The sequence below is a fragment of the Marmota monax genome, unplaced genomic scaffold (assembly GCF_021218885.2).
Source record: "Marmota monax isolate L192 unplaced genomic scaffold, Marmota_monax_Labrador192_F-V1.1 WCK01_AAM20220418_F8-fsc00001, whole genome shotgun sequence".
NCBI lineage: Eukaryota > Metazoa > Chordata > Mammalia > Rodentia > Sciuridae > Marmota > Marmota monax.
This window is the reverse complement of record NW_026693777.1, coordinates 19208221-19222186: the sequence shown is the minus strand read 5'-3', so window position 1 is coordinate 19222186 and position 13966 is coordinate 19208221. Positions and strand designations below refer to the sequence as shown.

The window sequence follows — 13966 nt, the reverse complement described above, 5'->3', positions numbered from 1 at the left end:
ATCCCCATTTTTCTGCCTCCCTAAGAGTGAGAGGAGGGATCCGATTCTCTGGATTTTCTTATTTTAAGGTTACATAACTCTCACAGGTTCAGTTGTTTATTGAGTACTTTAGAATTATATATGTTAGTGTGTGTGTGTGTGTATGTATGTGTGTATATGTGTGTGTGTGTATATATATGTATGTATATAGATATATAGAATATTATATTTCCTGGTTATTAAATCCTATCAAATTATCCTTTGTAATAAACATTGTTTGAAACTATCCCTTTTCTTTCCTTTCACCACTACTTTTATCTTCTCATGTGTAAAATATTACTGTCTTTTTTGGCTACTTTATTTACATTTTCCCCATGTCAACTCTGGTTACAGTATAGATTTAGATTTCAGAAACCTGTTGTCTCCCATTGCTTGCAGGAAAAAATTCAGATAATTTAGTTTAGCAGTCAGAGTCAACCCTGGCTTTATCTTCTCTCTTACATTGGCTCTGTTCCTTATCTAGACTGCTTTAATTCTCCAACTAGGTCTTGTATATTCTTGATTAGTAGCCATATATAGAAAAGCCACTGTGCAGGTTTTTTTAAACCATGTTTTAAAATCCTTTTCTGGTCAGTTTGAAAATGTTATAAATTACCTTTAGTCCTAATATCTTTTTCAAAAACTTTTCTAACCTTTGGATGCATTAAATCTTTTATTACTGAGGAGTTGAAGGTGATAATGGGGCAGTTCAAGTAACCAGTCATTTGATACCTTTGATACTATTTGGCTTCTAACCAATTGCAGCCATGAGTGTGGTCTTTAATTATCTCCAAAGACCTTGAACTTTGTGTTGATTTGAGCAAATGCAAAACTTACCACTGCTTAAAAACAAAATATTTTATTTCAGTACATATATAGGAACTCCACTTATGTGGTTGCAGGGGGAAAAAAAAGATCATGGAGGATAAGGATGTAGTTTAAGGTACATTGATTGCTTAGCATGGATGAGGTCCTCAGTCCATCCCCAGCATGAGCATCAGGTAAGGGGAACAAAGAATCATGGCTCTTGTTCCCTCACTATTTCTTATATTTCAAAGTACTGTTATAACAATACTATTCAGATTTGTGAAGGCTGATCCAGTATGCAGCCCCATTGTTCCCTGGAAATACTTAAAACTAAAGCTAAATTTTAAGCATTAAAAAAGCAAGAAGAGGCACTGGGGTTGTAGCTCAGTAGTAGAGCACTTGCCAAGCATGTGTAAGGCACTAGGTTCGGCATCACATAAACATAAATAATTAAAATAAAATTACTGTATCCACCTACAAATAAAAAAAAAATTTAAAACAACAACAACAAAAAAAGCAAGAAGTGGTTAGGTATTTGGATCTATGATTTTGTTTTTTATGGAATTTCAACGTTTAAAAGAATTTTTTCCTAAAAAAATTTTTAGGAAATACCCAAAACACTAAACTGAGAATTAATCTTAATGATCAATAGAAGTTTTTTTTTTCTTTCTCTTAATGTTGATTCATACAAACTTAGTATGAGTCTTGGCTCTGCTACTTAGAATTCTGACCTTGAAAAACAATATAACCTCATCTTTCTTTCTTTTTTGCGTGGGGTGGGGTGGGGTGGGGTGGTACTGGGGATTGAACCCAGGGCATTTAAACACTGAGCCACATCCCCACCACACTGCCCACTTTTTTTTTTTTAATTTTGATTCAGGGTCTCACTAAGTTGCTTAGGGCCTCACTAAGTTGCTGAGGGTGACTTTGAACTTGAGATCCTCCTGCCTCCTGAGTCCCTAAGATTACATGCATGTACCACCATACCCAACACTTAACCTCATCTGTAAACTGAAATTAATTGAGGAGTTGGAAGGATTAAATGAGAATATATGGGAAATGTTTGCATCATGCCTGCTAACTACTGCTGCTGCATTTTTACTTTTCTTACTATGACTACCTTTATCACTAATTACTCAAACCATTAAAATTAATCACCCTGCTTTTGTTCTCTGTAAAATAAGGATAATAATTACTTTTAAATTACTATATAATAAAGATCTTAAGGGTTATATGATATGTTTAATGAACATTAAACCATTTATTTACATAGTCATGTAACTATTTACACAGAAATACCTGCTATAATTTTTGAATGTTTATTTTGAGGTTCTGTGTAGCACTTTGCTTCTTTAAATCTGCCTCCTTATTTGTCTTTCAGGATAACAGTAGTACTCTTAAACCTGTAGGTTTTTTTTTAGGATTAATCATATTTAAAGTACATAACACAGTGTTCACCATAGAGAGTGTCAAAATGGTCATTTATAACCATTAAATGTTTTGTCTGAATCTGTTTTTAGTTTTTCCTTGTGTGGGCCATTCTTAATGTTTAACTATCATTTTAAGTGTTGTGCCGTTCCAGGCAGGTTGTAAGCAGTTGCTGGGTATGGCTCGTATATTGGAATATGTTACTGTAAGTGTGTTTGCTTTCTTCCTCAGACCCCAATAGACAGTGTAAGGTGATTTACTTGGCAGTTGTTTTTGTTCCCTTTGTTTTATTACTATTCTGTTGGTGATCATTATCACGTTGACTTTTCTCTTTTTTTGTACTCTGCCTCTAGTATTTGTATAATTTTGGCAAATGACTTAAAATTTCTGGATCTTCCTTTGTCATTTGTAAAACGAGGAATGAATCTGAATAAGAGTTTTTTGTTGTTGTTGTTGTTAATTTCTTTGAGACAGGGTCCCCCTGTATTGCTCAGACTGGCCTTGAACTATTGGGCTCAACTGATTCTCCTCCCTGAGCCCCCAGAGTAGCTGGGACTACATGTGAGTGCCACCATGCCCAGCTTTATTTTGTTTTTTAAACATTTTAAGTCAGCAGAACTTTTATTCACTTGGACTTTAAAAATTACAGGATAATAAGATGAAGTGAACTTCTGCTCTTATCTTCCCATCCACTGTGAAGATGACCCTTGAAGTTTCTTCCCGAACATTAATGATTAAATTAAATATCTTTCTGAATTGAATGATATCTGAGGATCTTCTGCTTCATTGTTTACTAGTTATTTGGAAATCAATAATTCTTAACACATTTGAAACACAATAAGCTAAAATACCACTGTTAGTTGTGTAGCAAGGAAACTTCACTAAATTTTGTATGTGAGAAACATCCTAAATATTGAATGAATGACTGAATGCTTCAGTGAAAATAATATATACCAGGTTGGCTTTGTTTAACTGAAGAGTTTCTCAGGATTGGCATTATTGACACTTTGAACTGAATAATTCTTTTTTTTAATATTTATTTTTTAGTTGTAGGTGGACACAATATCTTTATGTGGTGCTGAGGATCAAATCCAGTGCCTCATGCATGCTAGGCGAGCGCTCTACCACTGAGCCATAACTCGGGCCCCTTTGTTGTGGGGAGCTGTCCTGTGCATGTTAAGCATTCTGGCCTTATCAGAGATGAAGTAGATGCCAGTCATACCCCTCCCTCCCCAAGTTATGGCAGTTAAAATAGTGTACAATGATTGTTAAATTTCCCTAGGAATGGGGGTGGGAGGCAAAGTCAGGCTGGTTAAAAAACATTGGCATCCAAAAAATGTTTCAGTTAATAACTAGAATCAACAAATGGGACTTACTCAAACTAAAAAGTTTTTTCTCATCAAAAGAAACAATAAGAGAGGTAAATAGGGAGCCTACACCCTGGGAACAAATCTTTACTCCTCACACTTCAGATAGAGCCCTAATATCCAGAGTATACAAAGAACTCAAAAAATTAGACAATAAGAGAACAAACAACCCAATCAACAAATGGGCCAAGGACCTGAACAGACACTTCTCAGAGGAGGACATACAGTCAATCAACAAGTACATGAAAAAATGCTCACCATCTCTAGCTGTCAGAGAAATGCAAATCAAAACCACCCTAAGATACCATCTCACTCCAGTAAGATTGGCAGCCATTATGAAGTCAAACAACAAGTGCTGGCGAGGATGTGGGGAAAAGGGTACACTTGTATATTGCTGGTGGGACTGCAGATTGGTGCAGCCAATTTGGAAAGCAGTATGGAGATTTCTTGGAAAGCTGGGAATGGAGCCACCATTTGACCCAGCTATTCCCCTTCTTGGTCTATTCCCTAAAGACCTAAAAAGAGCATGCTACAGGGACACTGCCACATCCATGTTCATAGCAGCACAGTTCACAATAGCAAGACTGTGGAACCAACCTAGATGCCCTTCAATAGACGAATGGATAAAAAAAATGTGGCATTTATACACAATGGAGTATTACTCTGCATTAAAAAATGACAAAATCATAGAATTTGCAGGGAAGTGGATGGCATTAGAGCAGATTATGCTAAGTGAAGCTAGCCAATCCCTAAAAAACAAATGCCAAATGTCTTCTTTGATATAAGGAGAGTAACTAAGATCAGAGTAGGGACGAAGAGCAGGAGAAGAAGATTAACATTTAACAGGGATGAGAGGTGGGAGGGAAAGGGAGAGAGAAGGGAAATTGCATGGTAATGGAAGGAGACCCTCAGGGTTATACAGTGGAGGGGGTAGAGAGAGAGGAGGGGAGGGGAGGGGAGAGGTGGGGAGGGGGGAGGGTGGAGGATGGGAAAGGCAGTGGAGCACAACAGACACTAGTATGGCAATATGTAAATCAATGGATGTGTAACTGATGTGATTCTGCAATCTGTGTATGGGGTGAAGGTGGGAGTTCATAACCCACTTGAATCAAAGTGTGGAATATGATATGTCAAGAAATTTGTAATGTTTTGAACAACCCACAATAAAAAATTAAAAAAAAAATGTTTCAGAAGAGCCAAGGTGATTTGGGAATAAAAAGCTTTTAATACTTTTTTTTTTTTTTTAAATTACAAGTTGACAGATTATAGGAATTGTATTTATGGGATACAAAATGATGTTAGGATTTATAAATACAATATGGAATAATTAGTCAAGCTAGTTAAATCTATCCCCTCAAATGCTTAACATTTTTTTTGTGGTGAAAACATTTGAAATTTATTCTCTTGATAATTTTGAAATGGAAAATACTCTATGATTAACTATATACCACATTATGCAGTGGATCCTATAAATATATATTCCCTCAAAGTCCTCCTGAGATTTTTATCCTTTCACCATCATCTTCCCATTCTTTACCCTCTGGCCTTTGTAACTACCATTCTGCTCTCCACTTCCTTATGAGTTCAGTTATTTTAGATTATATGTACATGTCGTGTTATTTCACTTAGCACAGCATTTTCCAGTTTTATCCATGTTGTCACAATGACAGGGTCTTTTATATGATGTCAGCATATGTCTTGTTTTTTGGAATATGCAATGGTCTTCTAAAAATTATTTCTTTGATGTATGATTTATATGAAACAGGATGTCCATTTTAAGTGTATAGTTTGAGGTTTTGTTTTCTTAGATGAGGGTGGGGTTATGGCTTAGTGGTAGAGCACATGCCTAACACATGTGGGTTTCGATCCTCAGTGCCACGTAAAAATAAATAAGGTATTGTGTCCACCTACAACTAAAAAATAAATATTAAAAAAAAAATCAGATGAATAGGTATAACATTAATATTTACTCATTAAGTGTTCAACTTAATGAGTTTTTAAAACAACTTTATCCAGATATATTTCATATCTATGAAATTCACATTTTATGGGTCCAGTTTGGGTTTTAATAAATTTTATGTGATTGCACAGTCATCACTGGAATCTAATTTTAGAAATTCTTTGACATGAAACATTCCCTTTGCCAGTTTACAGTCAGTCTTTGCTCTGACCCTTAGTCCTAGGAAACCATCAAATTGCTTTTTATAAAAGTACTAGTTTTTCTTTTTCTAGAAATTTCATATAACAGGAATCATACCATATGTACTGTTGTGTGTGGCATTATGTTTTTGAGACCATCTATGTTGTATCAGTAGTTTTATGCTTAACTATATACCATTTATGATTAACTATATACTTTTCTCATTGCTGAATAATATCCCTTGTTTTGTTTATCCATTCACTATTTGAAGGGCACTGTGTCCAGTTTTAAGGTATTATTGATAATGCTGCTATGCATATTCCTTACAGATCTTTGTGATTTTTACAAACAAAAAATATATTTTTATTTCTCTTATGGAATTGTTAGGTCATATGGTAAGCATATATGCTTAACTTTTTAAGAAACTGCCGGTCAGGCTCTACCATTTTAAATTCTCTCTGAGGGTTTTGGATTCTCCACATCCTCTTTATTGCTTAGTATTATCAGTCTTTTCACTTGTAACCAATTTATTGCTTTTAGTAGTATTTCATTGTGTTTCTTAAATAACTTTATTGAAATTTAATTCATATATCATACAGCTCACCCATTTCATGTGTACGGTTCAGTGACTTTTACTATCTTTAGAGTTGTGCAGCTTACCACAATTAATTTACCTTATCTTCCAAAGAAACCTGCACCCAACTATAATTCTCCTTTCCACACACCTACCCCTAACTCTAATCAACCATTAATCTACTTTCTGTCTCTATAGATTTGTGAATTTTGGACATTTCATAAATGGAATTATATAGTACGTGTGGTCCTTTGTGACTGACTTACATTGTTTTTTAAGTTTCATCTCAGTTGCAGCATGTTTCAGTACTTTTTTCCTTTCTTTTTTAAAATCTAATAATATTTTATATATGAATATATACCTTTTTATTTATCCCTGATTCTATCAGTTGGACATTTCGGGTCTTGCCACTGTTTCTCTTTTATGAATAGTGCTGCTATGGACACTTGTGCACAAATTTGTGTGCATGTGTGTAGAAGTATGTTTTCATTTCTCTGGATTTTTACCTGGGAGTGAAGTTGCTGGGACATATGGTTTCCTTTTGTTTATCTTTTTGAGGAATTTCCAGACTGTTTTCAATATGAATGCACCATTTGACATTTCAAACAGCACTAATAATACACAGCACCGATTTTAATTGTTTTCTGTTAGACACGGGTGATGATGATGTCTTTTTATAACTTTGTACTAAGAAATTCTAGTTATCTGCAAACAGAATTGGATATCATATGGAACTAACCTTTCCCTCCTTTTCCCCTCCCTCAGAAACAGATTTTGACACTTGATTAATTATCTGATTTTTGAATTTTACAGAGTAAGAAAGTTATCTTGAGTTTTGTGAAAAACCAGAGAAGAGAAACTAAGGATAGTAGACAAGGTTTTTTCCAGTTTGCATAATGTAAGTTCTTTTCACTATTCTTGGCCTGAATCCTGTGTTAGCTGACAAAGCTGTTTCTATGGAAACAAATAGTCCAGCCTCTTAGAATGTCAGAGGAATGCTGATCACTTACAATGAGACTTCCCAGCTGCTGGTCAAAGGGCATTACTTGCTGGAGAAGTGGAGGAAGGACGAATTGAAAAAAAAAATTGGAAGAGTTCTGGATACTAGTATAGACTGTGAACATATTAATACATACAAAATATGTCTTTTCCATTTGACCCTGCCTAAAAATTAAGTTACCGAGTTTTTGGAAACTGTTTTCCTGCTGACATGTCTTGTTTCCCAGCTCTTACACAAATGATTATGTTTGTTGGTACTGAGTTTTCAGTGGGCCCGTTCTGGTTAAGCTATTTCAATCCCCACAATCTGAATCATTTGCACTTATTGACACTTATTTAACTTCCTTTTACCTTGTCGTATAACCAATTCATGCAAGCAAAGCCCTTTCTCCTCAAACTAGTTTGAAGTTATTGAAACAGCTTTGGCCTGCCAACCTGAAAATGTATTTTCTTGCTTTGTGAACTGTGTAGAGATTTATTTTTATCATGTTTGTTTTTGGGGTGGGAGCAGGAATTCTGATGAGAAAATGAAATATAGACCTTTGAAACTTTCCTTCATTTAATTTACCATTGGAAGATTGAAAGGGGGAAATTAGTCCAATAACTTGTATATTCCATTATTTTCATAAGACAGTCTATTGTTTATATATCAGGAGTTTCTCTAGTTCAGTCATTTACCAGCTTCTGAATTGTCACAAAAAAGACTTTTTTTTTAAAGGAGGGGAGTGCAGTTCCTTTGGACTAGGACTCTTTTACTCTGTATTTATATATATTGAAAGAAATATATAAACAAACTAGAGTATTTGTGGATTGCCTGCTTAAAAATTATAATGCAAAAACTGTGGGACACATATATTGGTTGGTTTGTTTAAGAACTTCAGTATATTTCATGGCTTTCATGAATTAGCTTGTGAACATAACATAGACTTTTGGATTATTTTATGGTGAGCTTGTTATTTAACCCAGGAGGTCTAGAAGGATTTCTTGGAGAAATTAGGGACTTTGAGGTATGTGTTGAAGGTAGAAGATGAAAGGAGATGTAGTTCATACAGAATTTGGGCAAGTCACAACAACAAAAAAGGTATAGGATAGGCATAAATGAGGAGACTAAATTAAAAGTCTCATGCAGGAAAGTACAAAATACTGTTAAAAGCTTAGATTCACCTTGTAAGTTTAGACTTCATTCTCTAGGTAGTATTAAAACTATCAGAGGTTCTGAACAGAGGAATAATTTGTTCATATACTTAGTTAAGCATTTAGCCCTTACTCTAGTTATCGTGGCTATAGAGATGAACAAAACAGACCCCTGCCAATTAAGTAATTTAATCTGTGTGATCTGTAGGCACCTTGAAATTAATGTGTCTGGAACTAAACCTCTATTTTCCTTCCCTTCTGTCTTACTCTCCTTCTCTGTTCTCTGTCATACTTCATGATATTGTCATATACTTAGCAAACCATTGGGTAGTGGTTAAGAGTATGAACCTGAGGTCACACTGCTGGAGTTTATATTCTGAAGTTTTCTATTTGCTTGGCCTGAACATAAGCAGTGTTATAGATCCAGAGTTAAATTAGCCTAGTCCTGACCTCAGGGATGTTCTATCTGATGGAATAGAAAGACAAAGATATAAATAGTTGTAATCTATCTTAATTAAGAATGTGTTAGGGATTGGAGAATTCCACAGATATATTTGAGCTGAGACTTAAAAAAAAAAAAAAAAAGACTAGATCCTAGGCATTCTGATTGGAAGCCATTTTCTTTTCTTTTTACTTTTGGGTACTGGGGATTTAACCCATTGGTGCTTTACTACTGAGCTACATCCCCAGACCTTTTTATTTTTTATTTTGAGACAGGTTGTCACTAAGTTGCCCAGGGCCTTGCTAAATTGCTAAGGCTGGCCTTCAACTTGCGATCCTTCTGCCTCAGCCTTCTTCCTCAGCATCTCAAGTCACTGGGATTACAGATTTGAGCCACAACACTAGGCTTGGAAGCTATTTTCTTAAACATTGTGCTGTTTTGAGTAGCTGCATGGATGTTACAGCATTAATTAGAATTGGAAACAGAGGAATAGGTTCAAAGAAAATATGAACAGATTAGAGGGAAATAGGAGTTTAATTCTGTACACATTAATTTCTAGGTCCCTGTTGGAAATTTTGGTAGCTAGGGTAATGGGCATGGATTTTATCTCTGTAACCCTAGTACCTAACCAAGGGTGAATGTTCAATTAAATTTATGTATAAATCACCCCCTTTTATAAACATTTAATGATTCTCTTGCTGTCATCAGAAGTAAGTTTTAAGATATTTCATAAGTTATCGTCTGCTATTCTCCTTTTTTAGTCAACTAGCCTTATTTGTATTTTTCTCGCCTATCTTTTGTCTTTCTACCTTTGGTTTGTATGGCCCTTCCTTATTCTTAATCTCCTCTTCAAGGCCTACTTCAGTTCCCATTCTTTATTTACAAAATGGGGACATTTTGGGGCCTACTTCTAAATTTCTCATGAGGATTAAATGAGTGAATACTATGTGAAGTGCTTATTGCACAGTAGTCTCTTCTTATTCTTGGGAGATACATTTTAAGATACTCCCCCAACAGGTGCTGAAAACCCAGGATAGTATCAAACCCTATGTGTACTATGTTTATTCTTATGTATATAATAGTGACTAATGAGTGAGTAGCATGACTATAAGAGTGTGGATATTCTGGACAAAGGAACAATTTACATTCCACATGGACTAAGCAAGATGGCATAAGATTTTGTCATGCTACTCAGAATGCATTCAGTTTTAAACATTGTTTATTTCTGGTATTTTTCATTTCATATTTTGAGGCCACAAGTAACAAACCACAAAAAAGTGAAACTGAAGAAAGCAAAACTGAGTAAGGGCAGACTACTATATTTCTGGCACATAAAGAAGTATTCAGTAAATGTTGCTGTTGTTATAATTGTAACTACCACTTCCTTTTCATCCTGTGTCTCTTTTCTTTTTTTGTCCTGCTATATTAAATAGACACAAAGTTCCACTGATTATATAATCTACATATTTCTTAAATGTAATTTTTCTTCATTTTCACTCTCTTTGTTCAGGACCCCTTTTCTTACAGGTACTTTCAAACTAGTCTCATTGCCTTCTTTCATTCAACCCTCTATCCTTATATGGGAATAATATTTCTATAAAACTGAATGTGATTTTTATCATCCGCTTCTTAAAAGCCTCTAATGATACTTAACTACTTTCAGGATAAAGTTCTTTAGTTCTAAAACTCTCCTTGGTCTGTCCTCCTACTTCCCTTTCCTATTGTTATTCGTGTAGGACATTTTTCCATTGTCCCATCCGGTACTACATTGTTATTTTCTGAAGGTGCTATTGTTTCATATTGTACCTTCCTATTGGTTATGTGATTCTGTCTGTTACAGACTCCTCCTCCATGTGGTTAAATTTTAGTTGTCCTTTAAAAAGTAGTGCACAGAAATGTATCCTTAAGTTTTCAGTCATTCTCTATCACAGACTAAGTTTTACATGTCTGTATGTTCTCTGTATATTTGTGACACTCCAAATTTAGTTGAATAAATATTTCTTGAGCTTTTTCTATATGTTCTAAGTATTAGGGGTATAAAAATAACTGTCTAATGCATTTGGATCTGGTGAGGAGAAACCAACTGGAGAATAATCATTCATTCATTTATACCATCTTTCCCAGTGTACTGTGAACACCAAAAGAGATAACCAAAGTGGAATTTTAAGTGGATTACTATCGGATTGCAGAAATTTTTCTAAGAGTAAAAGACTAGATCCATAAAGATAAGCATGATGATAATAGTCCACTCATAAGAATTCTGACCCAGATCACCTAGCCCAGTCTCTCTTGCATGGTCTGTAATTTCCTTCATGATCTAGTGTAGTGAATGTGCACACATTCTTAAGAGTTTTTAAGAAACATTTTAAGAGTTTTAATTTTAGATCATAATTTGTATAGACTAGCATATATGTTAAAATATTATATTCATTAAGTTCAATTTTTAATAATCTAGTAATTGATATAAACAAAGAAGGTTGAGAGTTAATTTTATAGAAATAGGTACACTCCTAGATTTTAAAAATTAAAATTATAAATAACACTAGGGTAACTCCTACAAAAATTTCATTTTGTTTGTAGTAAAAATATTAAATAAGCTGAATTTGCATTTGTATAATCAACATAACGCTCAAGAATCACCTAGCATAAGTCTAATAGCTCCCATTTTAATGAAGAAAAAATACAAACTAATAGTAAATGAGGTACTTATTTGTAGATAACATGGTTATAAATAAAGAAGCTAAACTTTGAATGGAAGACTACAATCTATCTATTCTTGTGAAAATGTGACTTTTAGTGCCACATGTAATTTGTCTCTTTTCCTGATTGTCAGCTTTGATGGTTTTCCTGGTAGCCTAGGTAGATTTGTTTTAAGCAGTTTCTGTTCCTGTTTTCATTAGGACCTGACATATTTTTAATAAGCTTGATGTTAGGAATATAATTTAAAAACATGGTTTTTGCTTAGTCGGCATTCTGTTCTAACCATTTTCTTTACTGAAATGATGTTCAACTCAAAGAGGTAGTAGGTTTATTATTGTAAATATTTTTAAAGCCTTGAGTAAAAGAAGGCTAATTAGATTTAATATGTGGGTTTACACTTGTATAAACAATCTGCCTACTTATGTACAAGAAATGGCTTGATGAAAAGCCAGTGTCATCCTATAAAATATTTTTCTTGTCTAAAATATTTTGGGGACATTTTTTAAATGGGAGAAACAAATTAATACTAATAACTAGTATATGTATCTGCACTTTATAACTTGCATACATTATCTTATTTAAAGCTAAGAATAATCCTATGAATAATTTTTTAAGTGAATCTGAAATTTGAGAGAAACTCAAATCATAAAGGAAGTGGCAGAGTCAAAATGAATATTTAGTTTTCCTTCAAGTTCAAAAATGTTCTTTTTCCTGTATAGTATGACTTTAAATACTTTTTGAGTAGTAATAGATACTACCTTTTCTCTAAACAAATTTTCTTTTTTTTTTATTAGTTGCTCAAGACAATACAATGATCTTGACATATCATACATTTGATTCAAATGGGGTATGAATTCTCATTTTTCCACGTGTACAGATTGCATTGCTGTATGTATAAACGTGGCTGTATAACCAATGTGATCCTGCCATCTAAACAAATTTAAAAAAAAATTAACTCTACTTGTTTTTATAAATGTGGCCAAAGACAGATAATCTACCTGATCCTTTCCTACTTTAATGTTTTATAGTTAGATGCCTTTGCTGCTAGTTGAAGTTTCTTATTATTTGGGTACTTCTTCATCTCAAAATTCCTAAAAATGAATTAATTTTCCCCCGCAGTACTACCTGTATTTTAAGGAGGCCACCAATATGACCTGCTATGTGCCAGATTGATTACTATCAATGACTTTAGCAGTTAACTAATTCTATGTGTAGTAAGTGAGAACAAAATAGTATGTTGAGGCAACTTTGAAAGGATAAGTTAAGGGCTGGGGATGTGGCTCAAGCGGTAGCGCGCTCGCCTGGCATGCGTGCGGCCCGAGTTCGATCCTCAGCACCACATACAAACAAAGATGTTGTGTCCACCAAAAACTAAAAAATAAATATAAAAAATTCTCTCTCTCTCTCTCTCTCTCTCTCTCTTAAAAAAAAAAAAAGAAAGGATAAGTTAATACTTTTTTATACTTTAAGCAACCTATTATTTATAAAATTAGTATCCAAAACTTTTTACTTTCCTACTTTGCTAAACTTTGCATTGTATCATTTTGCTTATCCCTAAGATTGAATAGTATATTTCAAGTTATTGGGAGATGACTTTTTTTTTAAAGCACTTTGATTTTCTCAGCATTAACTGTAAATTGAAAGGTGTGTACATAATCTACATAGCAAAATAGTATTATATGCTTGTTAGACTTTTAAAAAATATTTTGTGGAAGTGGAAGTGGGCTATGTAAAGTCTGCTTTTATATTGTAATTCTTACACTTTTTCTCCCCCATCTTTCCCCTTAGATTTCCCTCATGGATATTTTTTCGTAGCATTATTATGTGATGTGAGAAGTTTTTTTGTTTTTGTTTTTGTGAAGTAACATGGATTTTATACTACAGAATCAAGAAAATTGGCTTTATAGGAAAAATTGATTTATAAAAAGTGGTACAGGTTTTTGTAGATAACCATGACAACATCCCATATGAATGGGCATGTTACAGAGGAATCAGACAGCGAAGTAAAAAATGTTGATCTTGCATCACCAGAGGAACACCAGAAGCACCGAGAGATGGCTGTTGACTGTCCTGGAGATTTGGGCACCAGGATGATGCCAGTAAGACGAAGTGCACAGTTGGAGCGTATTCGACAGCAGCAGGAGGACATGAGACGTAGGAGAGAAGAAGAAGGGAAAAAGCAAGAACTTGACCTTAATTCTTCCATGAGACTCAAGAAACTAGCCCAAATTCCTCCAAAGACTGGAATAGATAACCCTATGTTTGACACAGAAGAAGGAATTGTCTTAGAAAGTCCTCATTATACTGTGAAAATATTAGGTAAGTAAACATAGCAGAATAATAAAAAATGTTTTGCT

General features: G+C 34.2%; 1 protein-coding gene across 2 annotated transcripts in view; it reads left to right on the top strand.

The window, feature by feature from the left end:
• Pals1 (protein associated with LIN7 1, MAGUK p55 family member) overlaps positions 1 to 13966 on the top strand; it is a 95100-nt gene that overhangs the window by 21692 nt on the left and 59442 nt on the right. Inside the window, exons 2-3 of one of the 2 annotated variants that reach the window (XM_046461895.2) lie at positions 7148 to 7232; positions 13641 to 13928. In XM_046461895.2, the coding sequence (XP_046317851.1) occupies positions 13664 to 13928 (265 nt within the window). In that variant the 5' untranslated portion in view covers positions 7148 to 7232; positions 13641 to 13663. Of the gene's footprint in view, positions 1 to 7147; positions 7233 to 13397; positions 13929 to 13966 lie in introns of both variants that reach the window. The other variant, XM_046461894.2, reaches the window with a different exon arrangement.